Raw genomic sequence first — 23,949 nt, 5'->3', positions numbered from 1 at the left:
CAGCGGCTGCGAGGCCTCAGGATGAAGGACACCTGCCAGCATCTTCGGCCAGGACTCCCGTCTCCAGGTGTGAGACACTTCTGTTGTTTAAGCCATGTAGGCTGCAGAACTTGCAGCCTTGCAGCCCAAGATGAGCAAGACAAGGGCCCACACTTCCCTACGGAGAGATCAGAAGTTTAGAAAAAAAGAAAAAAGACACTCATCTAGCTTAAGAAATAGCCTTTCTTCTTCAAACTCGATGTGGTGATCATACAACACTGTGAATGCACTAAATGCCATTGTTCAGTTTAAAATGACTAATTTTATGTTAATTTCAACTTAATACATTTAAAAATAGTAGAAAAAGAAACTCAGTTATTTTTACCTTGTGACCCAGTGCGTGTCTGCATGCTAAGTCACGTCAGGGGTGTCCAACTCTTTGCGAGCCTATGGACTGTAGCCCGCCAAGCTCCCGTCTATGGGATCTTCCAGGCAAGAATACTGGAGTGGGTTGCCATTAAGGAAATTATTTATTTCGGCTGTGCTGGGTCTTCACTGCCACACTCGGGCTTTCTCTAGTTGTGGTTTATGGGCTTCTCGTTGCAGTGGCCTCTCGTTACGGAGCACAGGCTCTACGCATGCATGCTTAGCTGCTCATGGCATGTGGGATCTTCACAGACCAAGGATTGAACCCATGTCTCCTGCATTTCAAGGCAGACTCTTAATCACTGGACCTCCAGGGAAGCCTGTCTTTTCTTTTTGCTGATTCAATGCTATTAAATAAAAACTTTAGAGTACCCACTCTGTGCTTAGCATGACCTGAAAGTCAAAGATATGGTTGATTCTGAGATCTCTGGCTTGTGCCCTCTTAGAACCTCCGCTGCCCCTTCAGGGAGTAGCAGAACCTATGGCTTTCTTTCAATTTGGCTGTGCTGGGTCTTAGCTACAGTCTGCAGGATCTTTAGTTGTGGCATGAGACTGAGTTGCAGGATCTAGTTCCCTACCAGCGATTGAACTTGGGCTCCTTGCATTGGGAACTCAGACTCTTGGCCGCTGGACCTCTAGGAAGTTCCTCGTACGGTTATTTAGAAACTGGTCTGCGTACAGCCTGTCTTCTTACGAGCCTGGCTCACAAGCATACCTATCTACTGTTTAAGTCTGTTTCTCTGGAGAAACGAAGCCCAAAGCCTGACTTCCCCTGCTCTCTTCCCCAGGTCCTAGGGTGGGAGCAAATCCACAGGGCCTGGCATACGGCAGCCTCCAGGGCGAATGTTCCTAGTGGTGGTGGTGGTGGTTTAGGGGCTCAGTCGTGTCCGACTCTTTGAATTCATGGACTGTGTAGCCCACGAGGCTCTCCTCTGTCCATGAGATTTTCCAGCTAAGAATACTGGAGAAGGTTGCCATTTCCTTCTCCGGGGATCTTCCTGCCCCAGGGATCAAACCCAGGTCCCCTGCACTGTAGGCAGATTCTTTACCACTGAGCCACCAGGGAAACCCACAATGTTCGCATGTGGGATACAAACATCATTTACGTGAGGAAAGTCAACCAAATCCAGCTGGGACCTCAGGTGCCAGAACTGCTGTGGAGGTTCTCCTCCATGTCCCCATGCTGCTGGGCAGTGCCCCTCAGAGGCAGGCAGGGCTGCTCATGCCATCTGCTCCAGCCAGTGGGTAACAAAGGTGACCAGGTGGAGCTACAAGTGACCCCACAGACGCCTGCCTTCTTACTGCATCCTCCTTGTTTCCCCGGCTGATGGCAAATGAATGGCCAGATCAGAGGGGGCCACCCTCTACCAGTCTCCCTGAACCCGGCTGGCTACGCCCGCTCACACAAACGATGCTCATTTGGAACCATTACGTGTCATGGCGCTTTGTTACGCAGCAAAAACTAACTGGATCTTGACTCAAGCAAGCCAATCATAAGAAACATTGGCACCATCAGAATTCGAAATGGACTGGATCCTGGATGACACTGTTGTTGTTCTCTAGTTGCTCAGTCGTGTCCGCCTCTTTTGTGACCTCATGGACTGTGGCCCACCAGGCTCCTCTGTCCATGGGACTTTCCAAGCAACAATACTGGAGTGGGTTGCCATTTCCTTCTCGAGGGGATCTTCCTGACCCAGGGGTGGATGACACTGGGACTGTTAATTCTGAGGTGTAATTATGGCATGGTGTCCTTATTAGGTTGCATGCTGATCTATGGGAGCAATGTCATACTTGAGGTTTGCTGTAAAACACTCTGTCAAAATTGCTGAGGCAGGAAGGGGGCTCCGACACTGGCATTTCCTCCACTCCTGTGGGTTCTGGATCCTCCAGATGTGGATGCTCCCATCACGCCCTTCACTCAGGGTTGGAAGACGGGAGCTCGGCCCCCAGCAGGATCCATGAAGGAGAGCTGGGAGCAGCTGAAGGCCCCACCGTGGACCAGACCATTGAGAGGATAGAGGAGCCTCTGGAGAGCATGCAGGGAAGTTCAGAGGCACAGGTGGAAACCAGAGCTCCAGGAGGCAAGAATCGTCTTGTGGATCCAAGTCCGCTCTTACTGGCATGCGCCACACATCCGACGTGTCTCCACAGAATTTATGTGAATACAGGTGCGCCTCACTTTACACAAGATTTCCAAGGTTAACTGGCTTGAAAACGGGATTTCTAAGAGGCGCCTCCTGCTGCCGCACACTGTGAGCGGGCAAAGTGGAGGTCCCCGGGCACCAGTGCCCACCCGCGGGCCAGGACTCCAGAACATCTTTTTGCTTAGCTGAGAAGCTCTCCCCCAATTGTGACAGGAGACCCTTCAGCTCTGACAGAATTCGAGAGCCGCAGCTTCTGTCTTACCATCCGAGACCCCTTGTGAGAACAGGCACGACTTGCAGGTTTCCTCACTGCCCCCTTCCTCTCAGGGCTCCGCCCAGGCCATGAGCTTCAAGTCCATGGTCTCGTTCCCCAAAATCACGGTTGACCGAGGCCATGCCATAGGTGTGAAGGCACACAGGTAGCTTGACACACCTGCAAAACGTGGCCTTTCCGAGCACACATGCTCCTGCAGTCAGGGCGGGCCTCTCCGTTGCCCAGGGTCCACACGAAATTTCCTGTGTGCCATGATGTGAGGACACATCAGGGCTTTACTAGATTTGTCAGATAAAGGTGAATGTGTGCACAGTATGTGCCTTAAGACAGATACAGAACTTGATACACCACACGATTCTGGGGAATGACTGAGGGAATATAAACTTTTGCCTGTGTCAGGTGGCATATAGGATCTTAGTTCCCCAACCACGGATTGAACCCATGCCCCTTGCAGAATTGCCGAGTCCTAACCACCGGACAGGAAATTCCTGAGAATATAATTTTAAGTCTTGAACTGTCAACCTGAGACAGGCTAATGTCTGGATCAAAGCCCACTCCAGCTCCAACCAGCCAGGATTTGCTCAGGGAAATTTTAAAAACTCCCATGCCCACTACTGCCCTGACCAATGGAACCAGGAGCACTGGGGGAGGGGCCCAGAGGACCTGAGAGACAGAGAACAGACCATGAGGTCGAGGGAAGCATGTTCCACCATGGTGGGAGCCCGCCCTGTACCCCAGCCTTGACGGTTGGGCGAGCTGAAGAGAGCAGACATGCTCCCCTGCAAAGTGAAGGAAAACAGGACCATCAGGCTACTGGCCTGCTTGCTTTCAGCCTTTCTGAAGAATGACTTACCTCCTTGAAGGTGACTGCCATGGACTCCCCTCTTTCCACTGTCTGGCTGCCCCTGAGACTTCAGGTCATGATGGAACCCCAACTCAAGCTGCTGGACGACTGAGTGGTGATGGGCTGGACAGAGGTCCTCGGGAGCAGGGGGGATGCTCCAGGGAGACTCTAATTTGTTATGGCACAAGGCTGCTTCTAGATATCTTGAGCTGCTCTGAATAAATCACTCCTCAGTGAGAAAATTTATGCCCCTTCAGCACAGAAGAGGCCTGGAGGCTGGGAGACTCAGACAGTTCACGATCTATCCTATGGACAGCATCTCCAGCGTGGGGACCGGGGCTCCTATGCCCACAGTGTGGAGCACACCACACAGCTACCAAAATCCCAAAGACAGCCTTTTCTAGATTCAGTTAAGATCTGCAAGTAACATGGAACTGGAACACTGATGTTTATACAGACAACAGTAACAATGAACCACGGGGTAAGGCACTAGCAAAGTATATTAACCATTATTTACAAACAAATGAGTGCCAGGAAAATAAACGAAAGAAACAGCTTTTTGCCCTTAGGATGAAGAAGGATAAAATAACCACCAAGAGGCATGGAGTTTTGAAAAGTATATAACAGATTTCTTCTTTTATTTACAATCAAGTTCTGTTGGGCAACATAATTAAATAAATAAAAGATGTGCCCTGGCCTGTGAACTTCAACTCCTCTCAACGCAAGTCCTCTGTACAGCAAATGAGGGAGGCGAGGGCAGGGGAAATGGGGCACGTGAATCACCCGCCCTCGCCCTGCCCTAGCACTCGCCCCCAACTGCCTGGAGAACAAGTATGGAAGGAAAAAAAATAAAGTGCAAATGAGTAAGTGACAAAAAATAATGGTGTTTCAGCCGCTCAAGAAACTAAATTTTTATAAACAACTAAGATGGTAAAGATACATGGTTTTGTTTTTTTTTTTTTAAACTGCACAGGCCAGTTTTTCCCTGGCCTTGTCACATGTCCTGAAATCTAAAGATGGCATTCCCACGCTTCCTGGAATGGGCTTCCTGCACTAAAGCACCGAGGGGGTATTGCACGTAGGCCTGGCAAAGGGGCATGACCCGGAACTGCTGGCTCAGGGGTAATACCCCCGAGGCCTCCGATCCCACCCGCCAGCCACCCTCACCACGTGGCGGGAAGAAGGTGGTGGGCCGGTGGCCGGCAAGTTCCAGGTGATTCGGGAAATCAGTCTTCGATGACTGACAGCACACCCGCTCTTCTGGAAAAAGTGTTTTGCGCTTCCTCTGCTACCGCTGCCCCCAGTTTTTTTTTTTAAATGAAACAGATTTATTTCTTAGTCAAGAAATAAATACGTAGAACTGTTGGCGGCAGGGCTAGGGAGAGGCAGTTTTGAAGGACAGTTGCTTTCCAAGAACGCTTTGGGAGAGCTAGGGAATTCCAACAGCGATCAGATGAGACCAGAGTAAGAGCCTCTAATACAGACACAGAGCAGCAGGGAGGACCCCAGGCCCACGTCTCCTCAGAGACCAGGGCAGCCCCCACGGGCTACCTGAGGGTGGGGGGGCGGGGGGGTTCCTGTTCGGGTTTCTGTTGATCCGATGATTAAAGCAGGTTCCCTGGGAAAACGACCCAAGGTGACAGGACATGCATCAGGCCAGGACGGACCCTGGAGGATGGGAGAAAGCATGGGGGAGAACCAACGCCCCGGCGTGGGGGCGCCTTTGGCACTGCCGCCCAGGAGGAGCGCGCGGGCGCCCGCGCGGCCCGCACTGAGGTATGCGAGACGGGCGCCAGTAGTGTTGTTTTCCCCTCGAATCACGGCAGGATCCCCAGCCCCTGGCTGAGGGACCGCAGTGTCAGTGTCTGCAGTGTTAACTCTTTCAGGCTGGGAGGGGCCTCAGCCGCGACCCTCAGGAACCCTGATTGCAGGCAGGCCTCAGGGCCCCGGCTCAAGCTCTTCTCGGGAGGTCAAAGCCACACCCAACACGCCACCTGCCAGGACAGAGCTGTGGGGCCCGCCTGCTCCTCCAGCTCCAGATCGCTCTCTCCCGACGAGGGGCTGTCAATACTCCGACCACAGCACGGCCTTACTTCCTTTGTCCACAGTGACCACGTGGGAGCCGGCGGGGGACCAGGCCACCGCGTTGATGGACGAGCTTCAAAGGGAGAGGTGGGGACACGGGTGAGACCTCAGTGAGCCGAGCACCAGGCTCCCTCCAGGGCTCTCTCGCCAGCAGGGAGTCAGTCAGGCCTGTCCCAGCACCCGGTTTAACGCCAGTGTGGCCCCCCACGCACAGGCAGGCGCTCACAGAGCAGAAGAACTAGGAGGAAGCCCACCGTGATTGCAGGAGGCAGTTTAGGAAGAAAGGGAGCCAGGCCTCATCACGTTTGCCCTCAGGAAGTAGCTCTGAGTGAATTAAGAGCGACCGCAGCCTCTGAGGAGCACCTCAGGGCGCCTGGCACTGGGCGGGCAGTGAGCGGTGGCCCCGGGCCTGCCTTCACAGCAGCAGCTGAGCTTGTGGGGACAGGACGAAGCTGAGAGAGAAAGGCGCCTGGGGGAAAGTATGCGAAAACCAGTGCTCACAAGCAGTCAACTTCCTGAGGAAAGGGACTAGGAGGGAGACAGGGCCGCAGAGAGGGAGGAGAGCAGTGAAGGGGCGGGAGGAAGCGGGGGCGCACACATGATCCAAGAGGCAGAACGCGGGCTCCAAGCCTTTTTCCAGTGGCCGCCCTAACTGGAACGTCCTGGAACATAAATGAGCAGGACCCAGCGGTCTGCGGTCCGGTGAGAACGGCCCCAGCTTCTCTGCACTGACCTCACCCGCAGCAGAGCACCCGAGTGGACATGGTTCTCGTAGGGTCGACCCGGGCCCACGCCCAGGAGAGCACTGGCCCCTGGGATGGAGCCACTGGCCTGCTCAGTGACTCAGAGGGGCTGCTGTCTCACCTGTGATGCTTTGAGAGGACCTTCTCCACTTTCCCAGACAGCACGTTCCAGATGTACAGCGAGCCCTCGGCCGCGCCCGCTGCTACGTAACTACCGTCAGGGCTGGAGGACACACAAGAGAAACGGTGTCCGTCACCCACTCTCAAGTCAGCGTCCTCACACGGACCTCTCCCCAGGAAGTCAAGGTTTGCTCTTCGCTTACGAGTCAAACTCATGACCACTTCTGAGTACCCAGGAACCCCAAGATGCTATTCACAGCCATTTTGGCTGAAGCTGCTAGACCGTTATCTGGCCTCACCAGCTACTGAGAAATGGTGCCACCGCAGTACTTCTGGGGGGCACAAGCCCCCAGTCATCTCGAGCACACAGGGAGGTCAAAGGCAACCCCAAGTGGTGAAGGGTTTCCCTCAGCTGGTGGACTGCCTGGTCACACGGTTCAGCGAAAGCAGAAAAGGAACAACGTGTGGACTGTGGAGGACCTTCTCCACAGTACCGGCCCTGACCCTGGCAGTGTGTCTGTGAGAACGGCCACACTCAGACGGGAGAACAGGAAAGGGAGGGAGCCATTCCGCTGTGCTCCAGGAGACTCCCCACCCTTCCCGAAAAGCTCTCAGAGCCCTACGGTAACGAGTAGACAGAGGTGAACAAACCAGTCCATCACCGCAGCTTCCGGGATGGCACATGTTCTCAGTCACAGAAGGGACGCTTTAGAAAGAGGGAGTGACAGCAACGTCTAGGACTGAACTTGCAGGTTTGCTCCCGGACACTTGCTCGCGTGGAGACACTGTACAGATTCAGCTCATTTCCAGTGGGAGGAGGCCCCTGCTCTAAACTGAGATGAGCGGTGCTGGGGTGGGCAGGCTGGGGCAGGAGGCGCGCCTCCCCACTAACCTGAACACAGCTCTAGTCCAGTCGGAGCCACACTTGAAGCCTGGCGCGCTGAAACAGACGACGACACCATTACCCCGGAGTCCACGCCACTCAGGGCGTGAGCACAGGCAGGCCTCTGGAAACCCCACCAGAGTGTCTTCAGTTACCTGAATGTCTGTCTGACAGCATTTATTCGTAGGTCTATAATTTTCAGCAGGTCATCTCGAGAGCAGCTGAGGAGTTCAGTTCTTTCTGGATTTAAGTCCAGGGCAGTGATCTTTCCCAAGAGCTCCATCTCTCGGACAATACTCTCTGATCTACAAAAAAGATGGAAGATCTGAGAAAATGTAACAGAAAGGTCAGAACTTCCCCATTCCAAGCAGAGTGGCATGCCATAGAGCAGGAAGGGCAGTCAATTCAACAAGAACGTACTACTCTTCAAGGACAGCAGAAGCGCTCCAAACCTCACACAAACAACCTCAGCCTCGGCTTTTATAATTTTGCCATCAACAGATTCTATTAAGTAGTTGTGAGTATCAGAACTCTGAAACTGGTAAGAATTTCCTTGCTCATTTCTGAAATACAGTAATTGCCAATCAGAGCTTCTGATCAGTATGAAATAAGCAGGGCTACTGTTTAATTTGTATTACTTCAATTTTATCATTTCAGCTTATCCAAAGAGATGTAAATCTGCTTTAGTGGGTCTGGGCTGCCTTCTATGGACAAGTGTGGACTCTCCCAGGAATCCTGCCGTACAAAGTTCAACTCCCAGGCCTTCCAACCCATCCTGGCAACTCTAGACACGGAGCCTGGACACCTGGCCACCTCTTCTTCTTCCTTTTCTTCTCCCAGTTCTCCTCTGGGCCGCGGTCCATGCCAGGTCTGTGAACAGCAATCCTGGACTGGGCCCTGCTGGTGATACAGCCAAGGGAGCTACAAACCCTTATGTGGTCATTCTGTTGTAAACTTTCAATGAAAAGACTTCCTATCCCAAACCATAACAAAGTAAGAGTTTACTTTATTGCTGCTGCTCCACCTCCTAGGACTCGGGGCCTTCATCTGTTAAATTAGGGGATGGACCAGGAGCCTTTTAACATCCAGTTTAGCTCTATAATTCCATACTTCAGTTCAACTGTCAGCCAACCAGTACACCTGAAACTAATCACCAGTTACCCACTTCTAACCAACGCAGTCTCATCCTGACTAGACACCTCCCCTTTTACTCCCCACACCTGGCCCATCACCGAGACTTCAGCTTTCTTTCCATTTCCAGCCACTCAGCCCTCCCGACAGCTCCCTGGGCGCTGCCGTTCTGTCGTTTCACACACCAGCTCTGATAAATCCACTCTCATGTCTTCAAAGTCTTCCTGTGAGGATGTCTCAATTTCTCTCCCATCCAACTTCTCAAAAATTCCGTTTTCCCAAATACTCTATTAGAAGCTGCCAATTAATGCCCTTTTCTGAATATGTTCACTGCATCCTCTCCCTAAATCTGTCATTTATTCTCCACATCTAGTCTGTAAGGAGCTCCGTCTGAAGTCTCCCAGGAACCGACTCCAGCTCCACATCGCCCTCTACTGCCGAGTTCAGCTCCTCAAGACTTCAGTGACGTCCCTGCTCCTCAGACACCCTCTAAAACTGCCAATGTAATCTACCAGACTCTAGCAAAGGAATCTCTGGCTAAACATCCGACAGCTTATAAGATCAAGTCATTCATCAATGGCGTCCAAAGCCTGCGGCAATCCGATCCTACCCACCCTGTCAGTCTCGTCTGCCCTCGCCTGACTCGCTGCCAGCTGCCCTCTGGGGCTCTTCTCTAGACTCATCTTGAGAGACAGTCTTTAATGTCCTTGGACAGCGGTGCCCAGCCCTGCTTCAGCACACCCTGAAGACTTGTATGGCGGTCTCCCCAGTTACACTTGAATCTACCTGACAACCTAGTTGTTCACCTGTTTACCTAGCAGCCAGCAAAGTGACTAGTGAGGACACAGGGCGTGACGACTGTGACGTTCTACTTCAGGGTAAAGACTATCCAACGGGGAAGATAATGTCGACTGCAGCCCGTCTCTGCCATTTCCAGGGCAGAAGCACAACCCACACACGAGATACCATCACAGTTCTGCCCTCTCATCTGCCTCCCCACCAGGCTCGTGGGTGTTTTACCGGATGTCCCAGAAACGAATTTTCTTGTCAAAATGCCCGCTCATCACACACTGCTCTGTGCAGACAATGTCATTGCAGCTGGATCCCGCAAATACTGTCTTTATGCCTGAAAGAAAACCGAACATGAGCAGTCAAGCAGAGACCCCTCCGTGGCTGCACACCGAGCACCGATGCCCTCTCACCCTTACTTAGGTCATCAGAACCATTTATTTAAACGAAGCTTCAAACTTGAAAAACAGTCCCTACATCATCGCCACCCAACATGAGACCAGACTCGAAATTCAAAGTGTATCACACTAGATGCAGGCTTTAACACAGAAACAAATGGCTCCGCGATTAGTATTGAATCGTTCACAGACACAGAGACTGAATTTCCTCACAGACTTTGCTGCGTAGATCCCAGAGTTTGAGGGTCCGGTCGTGACTTCCAGAAACGATGCGCGCATTGTCCAGCAGGAACTTGGCAGACAGCACTTTGCCACTGTGTCCCGTGAGCGTGTGCTAGGAGACAGAACAGCCAGGGTGAGCCTCTGGGCGCAGCACTGGGAGTCAGGGGCCAACTGCCCGGGAGCCAGTGCCTCCAAACACCCTGAGGTTCAGTCAGGAGAACTGAGACAGAAGGACAAGCGGCTCAGGGAAACACCCAGGAAGCCTGTTTCTGGGTACTTCCCACGGATGAGGTATCAAGAAGAAGAGATAAATCTCCCATCATAAATAAAAGTTAAAAAAAAAAAAAGGTAATAGAAAAATAAAAAATCCAACACCACTAGAACAAACTTCACATGACCACATCCTCAGAATAAGGGAAGAGCAGGCAGAGGACCCAAACAGACATTTTTCCAAAAAAACACACACCAGATGGCCAACAGATATATGAGAAATGTAAGCTGGTGTAGCCACTAAGAAAACTGTACAAAAAAGCCCTCCAAAAATTAAAAAAACTGAAACCCCATATGACCCACCAATTCTATTTCTGGGTACTTTTTCCAAAGAAAACAAAACCACTAATTTGAAAAGATACATGCACCCCTATTTTCACTGCAGCATTAATCACAACAGTTAAGATACGGAAGCAAGTTAAGTGCCCAATGGTAGACGAATGAATAAAGACACGGTAAATATATACAATGGAGTATCGAGTCATAAAAAAAGAATGAAATTTTGCCATCTGTGAAAACATGGAGGAACCTAGATGGTATTATGCTAAGTGAAATGAGTCAGACAGACACGAATACCTTACAATTTTACTTATATGAGGGATCTAAAAACCAAATTTAACACCATACAAAACAGAAACAGACTCAGATACAGAGAACATACTGATGGTTGTGGGGGGAGTGGGGGGTATGAGAAAAAAGATGAGCGAGATTAAGAAGTACAAACTCCCAGTTACAAAAGGATTCACAGGGATGGGATCTGCAGCCCGGGAGTACAGTTAATAATACTGCAATGACTCCGCTGACAGATGATAGCTGGATGTATGGTGATGATCGTTTGGCAATGTATAGGAATAATGAACTGCAATTTTGTGCATCTGGGACTAACAGTGTGGTAGGTCAATTTGAAAAAAAAAAGGACGCATAAAAGAAGTATAATGAAGTACTCAGTAAAGGCTCTACTAAAGACAGCACACAGAACGCAAATAAAAACAGGATACCTGCATTTAGTCTTATCAGCCAACGAAATGGAAAAGAACGATGTATACACAAATGGTATCTATTTAATATTATTAGATTTATGCTGCCTCTTTCATCTTGTGTATTACAGAAAAATAACGTTTGTCTTCTCCTAAGCGTTAAAAAAAAAATACATGTAGAAACTTCCTGAATCTGCATCCTCTATAGAGGCTAATTACACAACTTCAAAAAGGGGGGAGGGGATAAGCACCTTCTTGAAATAAGCTCTGTTACAGATACTTGTCTGTACTATTCTTGCCATTTTCTGGAAGTCTGAATTATAAAAAGTCAGTTTCCTATTTAAAGTCAGACCAGGCAGGATCACTGGAGGTATAATTTATAAAAGGAAACATAGGACTCTTTAAATAAACAATTTAGACTTCCAGGAGTTTTTCAATCAGAGGTCTCAGCCTGAAACGTCAGACCACAGCCACAGAGTCCAGTATTCCCAACAATCCCATCTTTTTGTGACCAGCTGTGGGGTGCCAGCCATGGCATCTCCCCTGAGTGGCCAAGGAACGCAGCACTGAGTCGTAACTGAGGATCGCTGCCCTCGACCCATCCCTGCACTACTGGAGCCCAAGGGGAGAGCCGGCTGGGGGTGGCAGGGATGCCAGGAAAAGATTTGGGGAGTCAGCCCCTTTCCTATTTCTCAACATGGATCAACATATTTACGTGTGGAAATCTCAGAGGCTCAGAAGGCATTCAGGTATTCACCAGTGTTTTTTTATAATTTTTTTTTTTAAAGGGGCTTTTTTTTTTGATGAAGGATTTTAGTTCCCCAACCAGGAACTGAACCTGGGCCCTTGGCAGTGACTGGTTCGCCAGGGAATACCATCCTCACCACCCCAAAAAGCAGCTTCTGAAAGACCCTAATATACTTACTGTAACTGCTACCTTCCTGGGTTTCACTCCAAATCCCTGAGCTGAGATCTCAAAGTTGAGAGTTAACATTTTAGAAACCAACCTTCCCTCTCTGCCCGGTAGAACAACTGCACACTATCACAGGAGCAGAAAACTCAGGGCGGCATGTGCTTCCCCTTTTAGAAAGGGAAGTCTGCCCGGACTCCACGACTCCTTCCTCTCACGTTTAAACCTCTGAAGCTGGAACAGCATCCTACAGTCGCGGCCAGCCAGGTGGCAGCCATACTGAGGCTGTGTGACAACTCCCTACTGATCCTTCTGAAAAGATCAAGAAAGCTCTAGCAACAAAGCTTATGTTAAATACAGTACATTTAACCTGCTCTACTGAGCAATGCTCAGTAGATGTCATCTAATCTGCACAGACCCTGGGGAGAGACCAAAAACTCATGCAGGTACTTCTCATGCTATGTAAGCTGTTAGTAAAAAACTATTTCACCAAAAATTTAAAATCACTTTTCACACACACAGGGAGGAAAAGACACTGCTCATTAAGTGGGCAATGCCAATGCACTCATTGTGCTGACCCTGCTAAGTCGCTTCAGTCGTGTCCGACTGTGTGACCCCATAAACAGCAGCCCACCAGGCTCCCCCGTCCCTGGGATTCTCCAGGCAAGAACACTGGAGTGGGTTGCCATTTCCTTCTCCAATGCATGAAAGTGAAAAGTGAAAGTGAAGTCACTCAGTCGTGTCCGACCCTCAGCGATCCCATGGACTGCAGCCTTCCAGGCTCCTCCGTCCATGGGATTTTCCAGGCAAGAGTACTGGAGTGGGGTGCCATTGCCTTCTCCGTGTGCTGACCCTAACTGCATGTTAATATGGAAATATCCCTACATATTTATCCACTACATTTTTGCTTGTTTCTGTATACTTTTTTCCCTCCATTGGAGTATAACTGCTTTACAATGTTGTTTTAGTTTTGTAACCCACTGCATTCAAAACCGCATAGCCTGGGAATCCACTTTTAACTTCACAGCACAAGCAATTTTCCATGTGACAGCTGAAAATACACGGTCTGGGGGTCCCGCTGTTTGGCCAGAATACCCTGGGTCTCTAAGTCTATAAAACACTAATCTCTTCCTCATGCTGCTTAGAAGGGTGACCCGTGCACACACACACAGTTGACCCTCTAGAGTTTTTGTAATGTAATTAATATAGGCAAACAGTCTATAATAGGTAAAAGGTCTTCAAGTAATGAGATTATAATCTAATTGAAACTTCCTTGGCCAGCAGACACCTAGATCCCTTTAAAAGTTTCACAATCAGAAATGATACTACAATGAACATCTATGATTATAAGGCTTCCTTGTGACTTATTTCCTAGCTTTTCACATGTGTTACTTCTAAAAACTCTGGATTTCTGTTTATCTTGTTCTTGTCCAGTCAGAAAAACCTCAATGAAGCTAGCTAGTTCCATCTCCATGCTCTCAATGGTATGGAATGTAGCTCCTGCAAGGAGATCCAACCAGTCCATTCTAAAGGAAATCAGTCCTGAAATTCATTGGAAGGACTGATGTTGAAACTGAAACTCCAATACTTTGGCCACCTGATGCGAAGAGCTGACTCATTTGAAAAGACCTTGATGCTGGGAAAGATTGAAAGCGGGAGGAGAAGGGGACGACAGAGGACGAGACGGTTGGATGGCATCACCGACTCAATGGACATGAGTCTGAGTAAACTCCAGGAGTTGGTGATGAACAGGGAGGCCTGGCGTGCTAAAGTCCATGGGGTCACAAAGAGTCGGACACAACTGAGTGATGGAACTGCACTGAAGTGATTCACTTAAAAATTGATTTTTAAGTTAATTTAAGTGGATCAGATTTATTTCCAATTCTTTTACCCACTCAGTATTTTTGACACTTATTAGTACCTAACATTTAATTTCTGGAACTTCCCTGGTAGCACAGTGGATAAAAATCCACCTGCCAATGCAGGGGACGTGGGTTCGAGCCTTGGTCTGGGAAGATTCCACATGCTGCAGAGCAACTAAGCCTGTGCGCCCCAACTACTGAGCCCCCACACCCTAGAGCCTGTGCTCCGCAACAAGAGAATCCACCACGAAGAGAAGCCCACACACAAGGAAGTGCTGTCTTTGCTCGCTGCAACTGGAGAAAGCTCGAGCAAAGACCCAGAACAGCCACAAAAAAAAAGTTTAACATTTAACTTCTAACACTACTTCAAGGTTTTATCTTCCTCTTTGAGAGCCGACACGGGCTCTGAAGTCAGAGCAGCCCGAGTCTCCCAGCGGAGCGCTCTCTGTCCTCGGGCTCTGCACGGCCTGCCCCGTGCTGCAGGGCCGCCCACGACGCAGGCAGTAACCATCAACGGCAACCAAGACAAGTGACCTCAGAGAAACGCAGACCTTGATGAGGAGGTTTCTGAAATAAAAACCATCATCTGAGAGTCAGTCTACAATGAGGCCCTTTATCCACATCAGCGTTAGAGAAGTCGACAGGGCAGCTTCTTCAACCCAGTTCCTCAGTTTTACACTAATCTTTTGAGTTTTTTTTTCTGGCTTTCCTGGAGGTTCAGATGGTAAAGCGTTTGCCTGCAATGCGGGAGACCCAGGTTCGATCCCTGGGTTGGGAAGATCCCCTGGAGTAGGAAATGGCAACCCTGTCCAGTATTCTTGCCTGGAGAATCCCCGTGGACGGAGGAGCCTGGTGGGCTACAGTCCATGGGGTCACAGAGTTGGACACGACTGAGCAACTTCACTTTAAGATTTTTTCGGCAGTTGCAAACACCCTGCCGTGAAAGGCGTCCTCTGCAAGGGACCCCTTTGTGCCAGGCTGTTTCTAGGCCACCTTTCCTGATGGGATTTAAAGCAAGCACTTGCCCAGCCTCCCCGGCCTTCTGGTCTCGCCCAACACCACCCCTCAGCATACGGGCTGAGGAGACGCCGACCAGGGCTTGGATCTTGTGTTTCAGAACACGGATGCCCATTCAAGCCCGCTAACATCCTCTGCAAACTGAAGAAGCCAGAGCCTCCTGGACAGGGAGCCTACTTACTTCCTGGGCCCTGGTAAGGGTTTCATGTGGTTTCTGCGGGCATAGGAACCTGCTAAAAAGGCCTCCTGACCTCCGTCATACATTTACCAAGTGAGCGGGCATGGCTGTGAGCCCTGGTCCAGCACAGGCGGCTACAAGGCCTGGCACCATCCCCCAGCTCGTCAGCACCCAGCTCGGGGCTCCAGCAGCTCCTCCAGCGAGACCTGCCCACCTCTGCAAACCAGCTCACTCCACCTCCAGGTCTCCTCCTAATTTCAGACCCAAAAACTTACACCTACCTGTTCAGAACTCTTCTACCAGCTACAAATACCATCCTGCACCCAACTCCTTGCTTCACTCATCGAAGGGCCTAAACTCTAAGGAAGGCTGTGTGTCCCTTTGCACTCTTTAGACAGTTTTGCTGTATCTCAGTTGAAAATGATTCAGGCCAATGGAACACAGGAAATAGCACAGGCCTCATTCCCAAGTCTCATCTTTTCCTCTGTTCACTGCGTGACCCCAGGCAATTCTGTGGGCTTACCTGACCCTTGGTTTTCCCATCTACCTACCTCCCCTGGATTCCTGAGAATTAAAAGCAGTAACGTACATAACATAATACAGCCAGTGGATGCAATCAAATTCCAGCAGAATTATTCAAATTCCTAAAGGATGATGCCATCAAGTTTTTGCACTCATTATGTTAGCAAATCTCGAAGACCCAGCAGTGGCCACAGGACTAGAGAAGGTCAATCCTCAACCCAATTCCCAAGAAGGGTAGTACCAAAGAATGTGCTAACCATTGTACAACCGCACTCACCTCCCATGCTATTAAGGTCATGCTAGTAAGTAAAATCTTGCATGCTAGGCTTCAGCCAGACGTCCAAGCTGGGTTCAGAAAAGGAACAGGAACTAGAGGTCAAATTGCCAACATTCACTGGATTATACAGAAAGGAAGGAAATTTCAGAAAAATATCTATCTGTTTCATTGACTACGCGAAAGCCTTTGTGAAGATCATGACAAACTATAGAAAGCTCTCAGAGAAAAGGGAATACCAGACTATCTTACCTGTCTCCTGAGAAACCCGTAAGGAGGTCAAGAAGCAACTGTTAGAACCCTGTATGGAACAACCGACTGGTTCAAGATCGAGAAACGAGTACAACTGGGCTGTCTGCTGTCACCTGTTTGTTTAACCTATACGCTGAGCACATCATGAGACATGCCGGGCTGGGTGAGTTATAAGGCGGAATCAAGACAGGCGGGAAAAACAGCAACCTCAGATATGCAGATGATAGCACTCTAATGGCAGAGAGCAAAGAGGAACTAAAGAGCCTCTTGATCGGGGTGAAGGAGCTGGTTTAAGACTAAATATTAACAAAAATTAAGATCATCGCATCCAGTGCCATTACTGCATGACAAATAGAAGGGGAAAAGGTAGTGACAGATTTCCTCTTCTTAGGCTCCAAAATCACTAAGGACTGTGACTGCAGCCATGAAATTAGAAGACTGCCTCTTGGCAGGAAAGCGATGACAAACCTAGACAGTGTGCTGAAAAGCAGAGACTAATCTGTCGATAAAGGTCTATATAATCAAGGCTATGGTCTTCCCAGTGGTCACGTACGGTTGTGAGAGCTGACCGTAAAGAAGGCAGAACACCAGAGAATTGATGCCTTCAAACTGTGGTGCTGGAGGAGACTCCTGAGAGTCCCTTGGACAGCAAGGAGATCAAACCAGTCAATCTTAAGGGAGATCAACCCTGAATATTCACTGGAAGGACTGATGCTGAAGCTGAAGCTCCGGTATTTTGGTCATCTGATGCGTACAGGTGACTCGCTGGAAAAGTCCCCGATGCTGGGAAAGACTGAGGGCAGAAGGAGAAGAGGGCATCAGAGGATGAGACGGCTGGATAGCATCACTGATCAAATGAACAAACCCTGGGAGGTGGTGAGGGACAGGGAGGCCTGGCGTGCTGCAGCCCATGGGGTTGCAAAGAGTCGGACACGACTGGGTGACGGAACAATAGCAACAATGCACATAACACATTTGACTACTGGGTCTAACACACAGAAGGTACCCACGTAAATGCCCTCTCCTTTAGGCAGATTAATGCCTGCAGAAGTAACCAACCCCACCATAAATTTCCACCGAGTAACTGGTGGTTACCTAGAGAAGGCATGCCCCAGGACTGACCGTGACACTACCAGAGCAGGCCAGACCAGCCTTCCCGGCTGAGGATGCAGGACCGTCGGGCCTCAACTGGAAACGCATCTGAGCCTTTGAACAGACGTGCACTGGGACCTCAGAGGTGCCTAGCCCCACCCACAGGTGCCCAGCAGCACCCCCTGACGCCCAGCCCTGCCCACAGGCGTGCAGCAGCGCCCCCCGCCCCAACCCCCGGCGTCCAGCTCCACCCACAGGCGTCCAGCAATCCCCCCACTGGTGTCCAGCCCCACCCATAGGTGTCCAGCCCCGCTCACAGGCGTCCATCAGTCCCCCTGCTGGCGCCCAGCCCCGCCCACAGGCGTCCATCAGTCCCCCTACTGGCGCCCAGCCCCGCCCACAGGCATCCAGCAGTCCCTCCCCTGGCGCCCAGCCCTGCCCACAGGCGTCCAGCAGTCCACCCACCCCCGTTTCTCCAGGAACAGGCCCTTTAGCTGCCATTAGACAGCCGTCTCTGTCATCCTCACACCTCGTGCTTTGCACGCGGATCGTCTCTCAACTAAGAATCAGGAATTACAACCCTGTATGTGTGAGCTAGCACCATGCTTTAGTTGCTCGGTCATGTCCGACTCTTTGCGACCCCGTGGACTATAGCCCACCAAGCTCTGCCCACGGGGATTGTCCAGGCAGGAATACCAGAGTGGGTTGCCGTGCCCTCCTCCAGGGGATCTTCCTAGCTAGCACCTAACACTGGCTATTTTCCATACAGTTCCCTGAAGGAAATGGAAAGACCAGGGGTGACTGAGCAGTGGATTTCTAGCCATTCTTCTGGCTCCGTCCCTGCACCAGCCTCAGGCCATTGGAAACACATCACAGACCACTGTATTGCAGCTCCCCACCTCCCTGTAGATTATCTCTAGAAAGTTCATCTTCACATCATGCTTTTGCTTTTCATGTGAGTTGATGCACAGGTTTGTGTCAAGTTTTTCTGGAGGGGTAAAATGCTTATCAGTGTCAAGCAAATCCTCCACCTCATCTTTCTGTAGCCTTTATTTAATAAGCTCATGCGAAGGTTGCTTCAAGCTTAAGGAGAAAAACCTGTCTTTAAATTAATGTATGTCTTCTAACTAGAACAATGGAGAAGGCAATGGCACCCCACTCCAGTACTCTTGCCTGGAAAATCCCATGGACGGAGGAGCCTGGTAGGCTGCAGCCCATGGGGTCGCTTGGAGTCGGACACGACTGAGCGACTTCACTTTCACTTTTCACTTTCATGCACTGGAGAAGGAAATGGCAACCCACTCCAGTGTTCTTGCCTGGAGAATCCCAGGGACAGGGGAGCCTGGTGGGCTGCCGTCTCTGGGGTCGCACAGAGTCGGACAGGACCGAAGTGACTTAGCAGCAACTAGAACAAAAGGGATATAACCATTAAATTTCTGTCTTTGTTTTAGAATCTAAGAGACTTCTTGGCGAGTGTGGGTTCAGACTGCAGATTTCTTCAACATCTGAACCCACAGTTCTTGATTTCCTGTACATCGTCCTCCTGGCTTCATGTGAGGTGTTTTAACTCTATCATAACTGCACCCAAAAAACTTCTCCATAGCCTACTTTCCAGCTCTACTGGAGGTGAGGTGATTTGTGAGGTGATTAAGTCTTGGGGTCCTTAAGAAACACAGCTTACACGTGAGAGGGTAACAGGCAGAAAGGCCAGGGGTCTCCAAATGGAGGAAATAGCCTGCAAGTGTCAGACATTTTTATCTCTCTTAAGCGGCAGGAGGAAACAAACTAGCAATATTTTTTCCTTCTCTATACAAATTTAAAGGGAGGTTTCTCTTAAAATACTGTGTTGCTATAATGACACCAGGTTTCGCCTGAAGTTAGCTATTCTCGAGCCTAGAGATAACCAATGCCTTTTTCTTATGGAAATGTTTGTCTTAAGCTATGCTAATGTACTATGCCTTTACCCCAAACTCTGTCTCCAAGTCTGTTCCGCCTCTTGGCCCAGAACCTACTTGACAAACCAGTATGGATATTGTTCCCCTAATCTATGTAAATGAAACTATTTGTATGGTGGTCTGCCTTTCTTCAATATTCAAGTTAATCATTTTATGGCCCAGGATAAACCATTTGGTGCCAAGATTATCCCAAAATGCATCTTATGGGTGAGGGGCCTGGTGCCATTCTGAATTTTAAGACATTCCTTTCTTTCATTAACAGACTGCTAGTGACTATATAACATCCAGCTAAAGACTAGCAGGGGGGTACTCTTTCTGCCCCCTTCTGATGCCTATGTCAGAAGCTTTCTCTATCTCCTTTATACTTTAATAAAACTTTATTACACAAAAGCTCTGAGCGATCAAGCCTCGTCTCTGGCCCCGGATTGAATTCTTCTCCTCCGGGGGCCAAGAATCCTGGTGTATTCGCATGATTCAACAACAACCTTTCACACGCTGGTGCTAAAATAGCTGAAGTTAAGCTAACACTGACACCTACCTAAAAACCTTAGCTCTTATGAACAGGAGCATCCAAAGTCTTTCATGGAAATGTGATGGCTTCCTATCACGAATATTTCAAAGCTGACTATTGGACAAAGAACGTGAAGTGGAAACATCAATTTCCCTAACGAGGAAAGGGCAAGGGGAATCAAGTCTGATGGTCAGACAACACGAATTCTCCTAATGCATCACCCTGCCATTTCCTACATTTTGTGACTGATACGCACCCACAGGAAGCCTGGAGGCTGTAGTTTCTTTCTTAACTGGGTCTTACCCGTAACCGGTAGTCATCCACGGTCCAGATGCGGCTTGCAAAATCATTTGAAGCTGCTAAGAGGTAAGATCCCTACAGGAAAGAAGGGGAGAAGGAAAAACAGAGAACTTTAGTTCACATGATACAAATTTCCTCATACCAAACTCAAGACTGTTTAGATGACTAAAACTACATACCTGATCTGAATACCGTCATAACCAGAATTCTGTTAACTAATCAATCCCGTTAACTTCAGGCCTCTTTCCTGAGCCTGCTCAACCTCGCCTGATGGCTGTAGATATTACACCTCCAGCTCAAAATGGAACTCATCCCCCTGTGCTCACTTCCACCCCACTTCGGTAAGATCAAGTACTAATTCTCTACACCCGCCCAGAGGCACCCGCCCAGAGGCACCGACTCCCCAGCCTCACCTCCCCACTGTCCCCCAGCTGTAGACCCTCTCCTTTCCACCTGCACCGACTCGGCCCAAACCAGAGCCTTATCGAGTCTGGAGAGATGCTGACCAACCGGATTACCAAGACCTGTCTCCCCTACCCATCTTCAACCTACTCCTGATCCGCACTGAATTTTTAACCTATTGGCATCCTTCTCTAACATTAAGATAGAAAACAGCAGAGAAACCAGGTAGGTTATTTTTAAATTTCAAGAATCAGATGTCAAAAATGGTTTCTAAACACCTCTCAACTCACCCATTTCCATGGATATTAGGTACTTACAGCACTATCAAATTCAATGCTTGTAATTCCTGCATTACTGCCAGACAGGGAGCCCTTGAACTCACATTTGTCTGCATAAAAACAAAGATGCCAACATACCAATTAAAACGAGGCACTTGAAACACAAGGGAAGCTAATTACATGGTCAAAAGCAACTTCCCCGCATCTTTACAGAATCAAGTAGCAGGACAAACAGCACAATGAGACGGGAATGTTCGGCTGACCAGTCCCCAAAGCAACGAATGCACAAGAGGGTGCGGAACCCAGCATTTTCCGGTTGGCTCTTACACTGCTCTTTTTAAGAAATTTAGTGTCATCAATTCCCTTCATAAAAGTGCAGGGATTTAAATACATGTCAACTGACCTAGAGTTTATTTAGCTATTTAATTTACATAAACACATCTCTGTCAATTTAACTATCACTTTAATGGAAACTGACCATTAAAATTTCAGAACCCAAGTACGAAAAACAGTTTTACTTGTAGTTATATAAACTGGCTAGTCATTAGATTTCCAGTAAAACTAGTTTGGAGTTTCTGGAATTTATCTGTCCACTCTACCTATGTGAAGCAAGGTTCCAGCGAACCAATCGCCTGCCAGTGCTCTCCTGAAGCCCATCTCACCCCCAGGCCCAGCCACTCATCCCTGGACTCTGCTTTCAGACTCTGGCCACCCTGAGGGCAACTTTACAGATCAAAGGGTAAATCCCAATGATGCTGTGATTAAATTCCTTCTTTAAAAGTTATCTTAAGGATAACCTAGATAGAGAAGCTAGGGAAATAGGGAACCATTCAAATCAAATTCATAAGATAGGAGCACAGAATAGTATACATTTCAATGGACAGCCTTTTCTTTCAGGACTTCTGAATGCTAATAAAAATGACATAAATGTGGATTTGGAGCTGTCAAATACATTTACGGCCAGCACTATTAAGCTGGTGAGTAAATCCCTGAATTAATTTGCAAAATACAGCACATTTAATGCCTTTTCCTGGATCCTAGCTTTCATTAGATTTTCATGAGTCTAAAAAAGGTCAACACCTACTAATTAAAGACTTTATTTAGATTAGATCTTTACAGACAAAAATACTACTGCAAATTCTAAAAAATATCTCCGTGGCTCATGCCTAAAACATTGCTCTGTCTGGCAGGTGACAAAGTGCCAAAACCTCAGAAATGATCACTAAGTGCCAGTCTACCAAGAGACAGAGCTCAAAAGACCAAAGATCGTCTTATTTCATGAAAGGCCTTTTGGACTTGGTCTCTTCCAAGATTCAGTAAATATTAGCAAAGAGGGAGAAAATTATACACCAAGTAAGCCATCTGTGGAGGAAAGGTCCTATAATTAGTTAGAACATGACTGATATTTGTTCCTGAAAACTATAAAAAAAATGCTGCCAGATGCTCTATGTTATTTCTGTAGATTTAGTAGAAACTCTCATTTTACTAACACAGTTTATGCTCCGGCACAAATTATGTCAGTATTAATTCTGATTAGTGTTCACTTCCTCTTCGACAGCAAAAAGGTAATACTTCTACTAATGGCTGGTATCTCTGATTTTCTTATAGGTATTTTTACTGACCAAGGAGTAAAATAAAAGTATTTCTAGAGCTATTTGTATTTATTTGCAAGGTATAATTGAAACAGACTATCTGTGTAGATACTTTTTTTTAATCACCAAATCTCAGTTCTTATCATTTTATTGTTAAGTTTCAGCAATTCACCCAAGCTCAGGTCCTAGTTCACCACTCTGTCCACGTAAATCACCCACACAAATCAAGAAGCGTCTTTGAGTTTCCACCTCTCACACAGGGGTGACGCCCAGCTGCCTAACAGCACAGGGCTATGGCGCGGCTCAGAGGAAACGAAGCAGACCCAGGCGGGACCGTGCTGCCTCCGCTGGACCGCGAGCACACGTGCGCCCCACTAAGGAAGCCCGGCAACATGCTCCCTACAGAGCCCTGCAGCCTGTTCTCTGACCGCGTCTTGTCAAAAGTACATGTATATTGAACTGAGTATCAAAATGTGGCGAGTGGGCTATGCCTCAGTTCAGACATCTGCGAGAGGGTTCACTAACTCCTCTCTCCTGTTTCAATGCCATCCCATTTTGAGTACTATAAGGTCATTCCTAAAATAAACGTAATCAAAGAGACTCAGTTTTGATCTTAGAAGGATTAGTCTCCCAGGTAGGAAGGTGTCCAATATGTACTGCGGAAGAGTAGAGGGCAATTACCATAGCTCCAGAAAGAATGAAGTGGCTGGGCCAAAGTGGAAATGATGCTCAGTTCTGGATGGGTCTGGTGGTGAAAGTAAAGTCCGACGTTCTAAAGAACATTATTGCATTGGAACCTGGAATGTCACATCAATGAATCAAGGTGAATTGGAAGTGGTCAAGCAGGAGACGGCAGAGTGAACATCAACATTCTTATGAATCAGTGAACTAAAATGGATGGGATTGGGTGAATTTAATTCAGATGACCATTATATCTACTACTGTGGGCAAGAATCTGTTAGAAGAAATGCAATAGCCCGATAGTCAACAGGAGTCCGAAATGCAGTACTTGGGTGCAATCTCAAAAACGACAGAATGAACTCAGTTCATTTCCAAGGCAAACCATTCAGTATCACAGTAATCCAAGTCTATCTCCCAACTGTAATGCCAAAGAACCTGAAGTTGAACGGTTCAACAAAGACCTCCAAGACCTTCTAGAACTAACACCAAAAAGAGATGTTCTTTTCATCATAGGGGACTAGGATGCAAAAGAAGTCAAGAGGATACCTGGAGTAACAGGCAAGATGACCTTGGAGTATAAAATGAAGCAGGACAAAAGCTAACAGACCTTTGCCAAGAGAACGCACTGGTCATAGCAAACACCCTCTTCCAACAACACAAGAGAAGACTCTACACGTGGACATCACCAGATGGTCAATACCAAAATCAGAATGATTATATTCTTTGCAGCCAAAGATAGACAATCTCTATACAGTCAGCAAAAACAAGACCGGGAGCTGACTGTGGCTCAGATCATGAACTCCTCGTTGCAAAACTCAGGCTTAAACTGAAGAAAGTA

General features: G+C 48.5%; 1 protein-coding gene and 1 non-coding gene across 5 annotated transcripts in view; both read right to left on the bottom strand.

The window, feature by feature from the left end:
- Positions 1 to 4,273: 4,273 nt before the first annotated feature.
- The window catches only part of ATG16L1 (autophagy related 16 like 1), a 44,295-nt gene continuing 24,619 nt past the window's right edge, over positions 4,274 to 23,949 (bottom strand). For all 4 annotated transcript variants that reach the window (XM_027537948.1, XM_027537947.1, XM_027537949.1 and 1 more), the window contains 8 exons: positions 20,878 to 20,948; positions 20,162 to 20,233; positions 10,030 to 10,150; positions 9,650 to 9,755; positions 7,654 to 7,803; positions 7,508 to 7,555; positions 6,617 to 6,718; positions 4,274 to 5,825 (listed from right to left, as the gene is read on the bottom strand). In XM_027537948.1, the coding sequence (XP_027393749.1) occupies positions 5,732 to 5,825; positions 6,617 to 6,718; positions 7,508 to 7,555; positions 7,654 to 7,803; positions 9,650 to 9,755; positions 10,030 to 10,150; positions 20,162 to 20,233; positions 20,878 to 20,948 (764 nt within the window). In that variant the 3' untranslated portion in view covers positions 4,274 to 5,731. The remainder of the gene's footprint in view (positions 5,826 to 6,616; positions 6,719 to 7,507; positions 7,556 to 7,653; positions 7,804 to 9,649; positions 9,756 to 10,029; positions 10,151 to 20,161; positions 20,234 to 20,877; positions 20,949 to 23,949) is intronic.
- Positions 11,728 to 11,989, bottom strand: LOC113890617. The gene has a single exon (XR_003510575.1).

This window comes from Bos indicus x Bos taurus, chromosome 3, assembly GCF_003369695.1.
Source record: "Bos indicus x Bos taurus breed Angus x Brahman F1 hybrid chromosome 3, Bos_hybrid_MaternalHap_v2.0, whole genome shotgun sequence".
NCBI lineage: Eukaryota > Metazoa > Chordata > Mammalia > Artiodactyla > Bovidae > Bos > Bos indicus x Bos taurus.
Note: the sequence above shows the minus strand (reverse complement) of the source record. Positions and strands in the feature narration are given on the sequence as shown.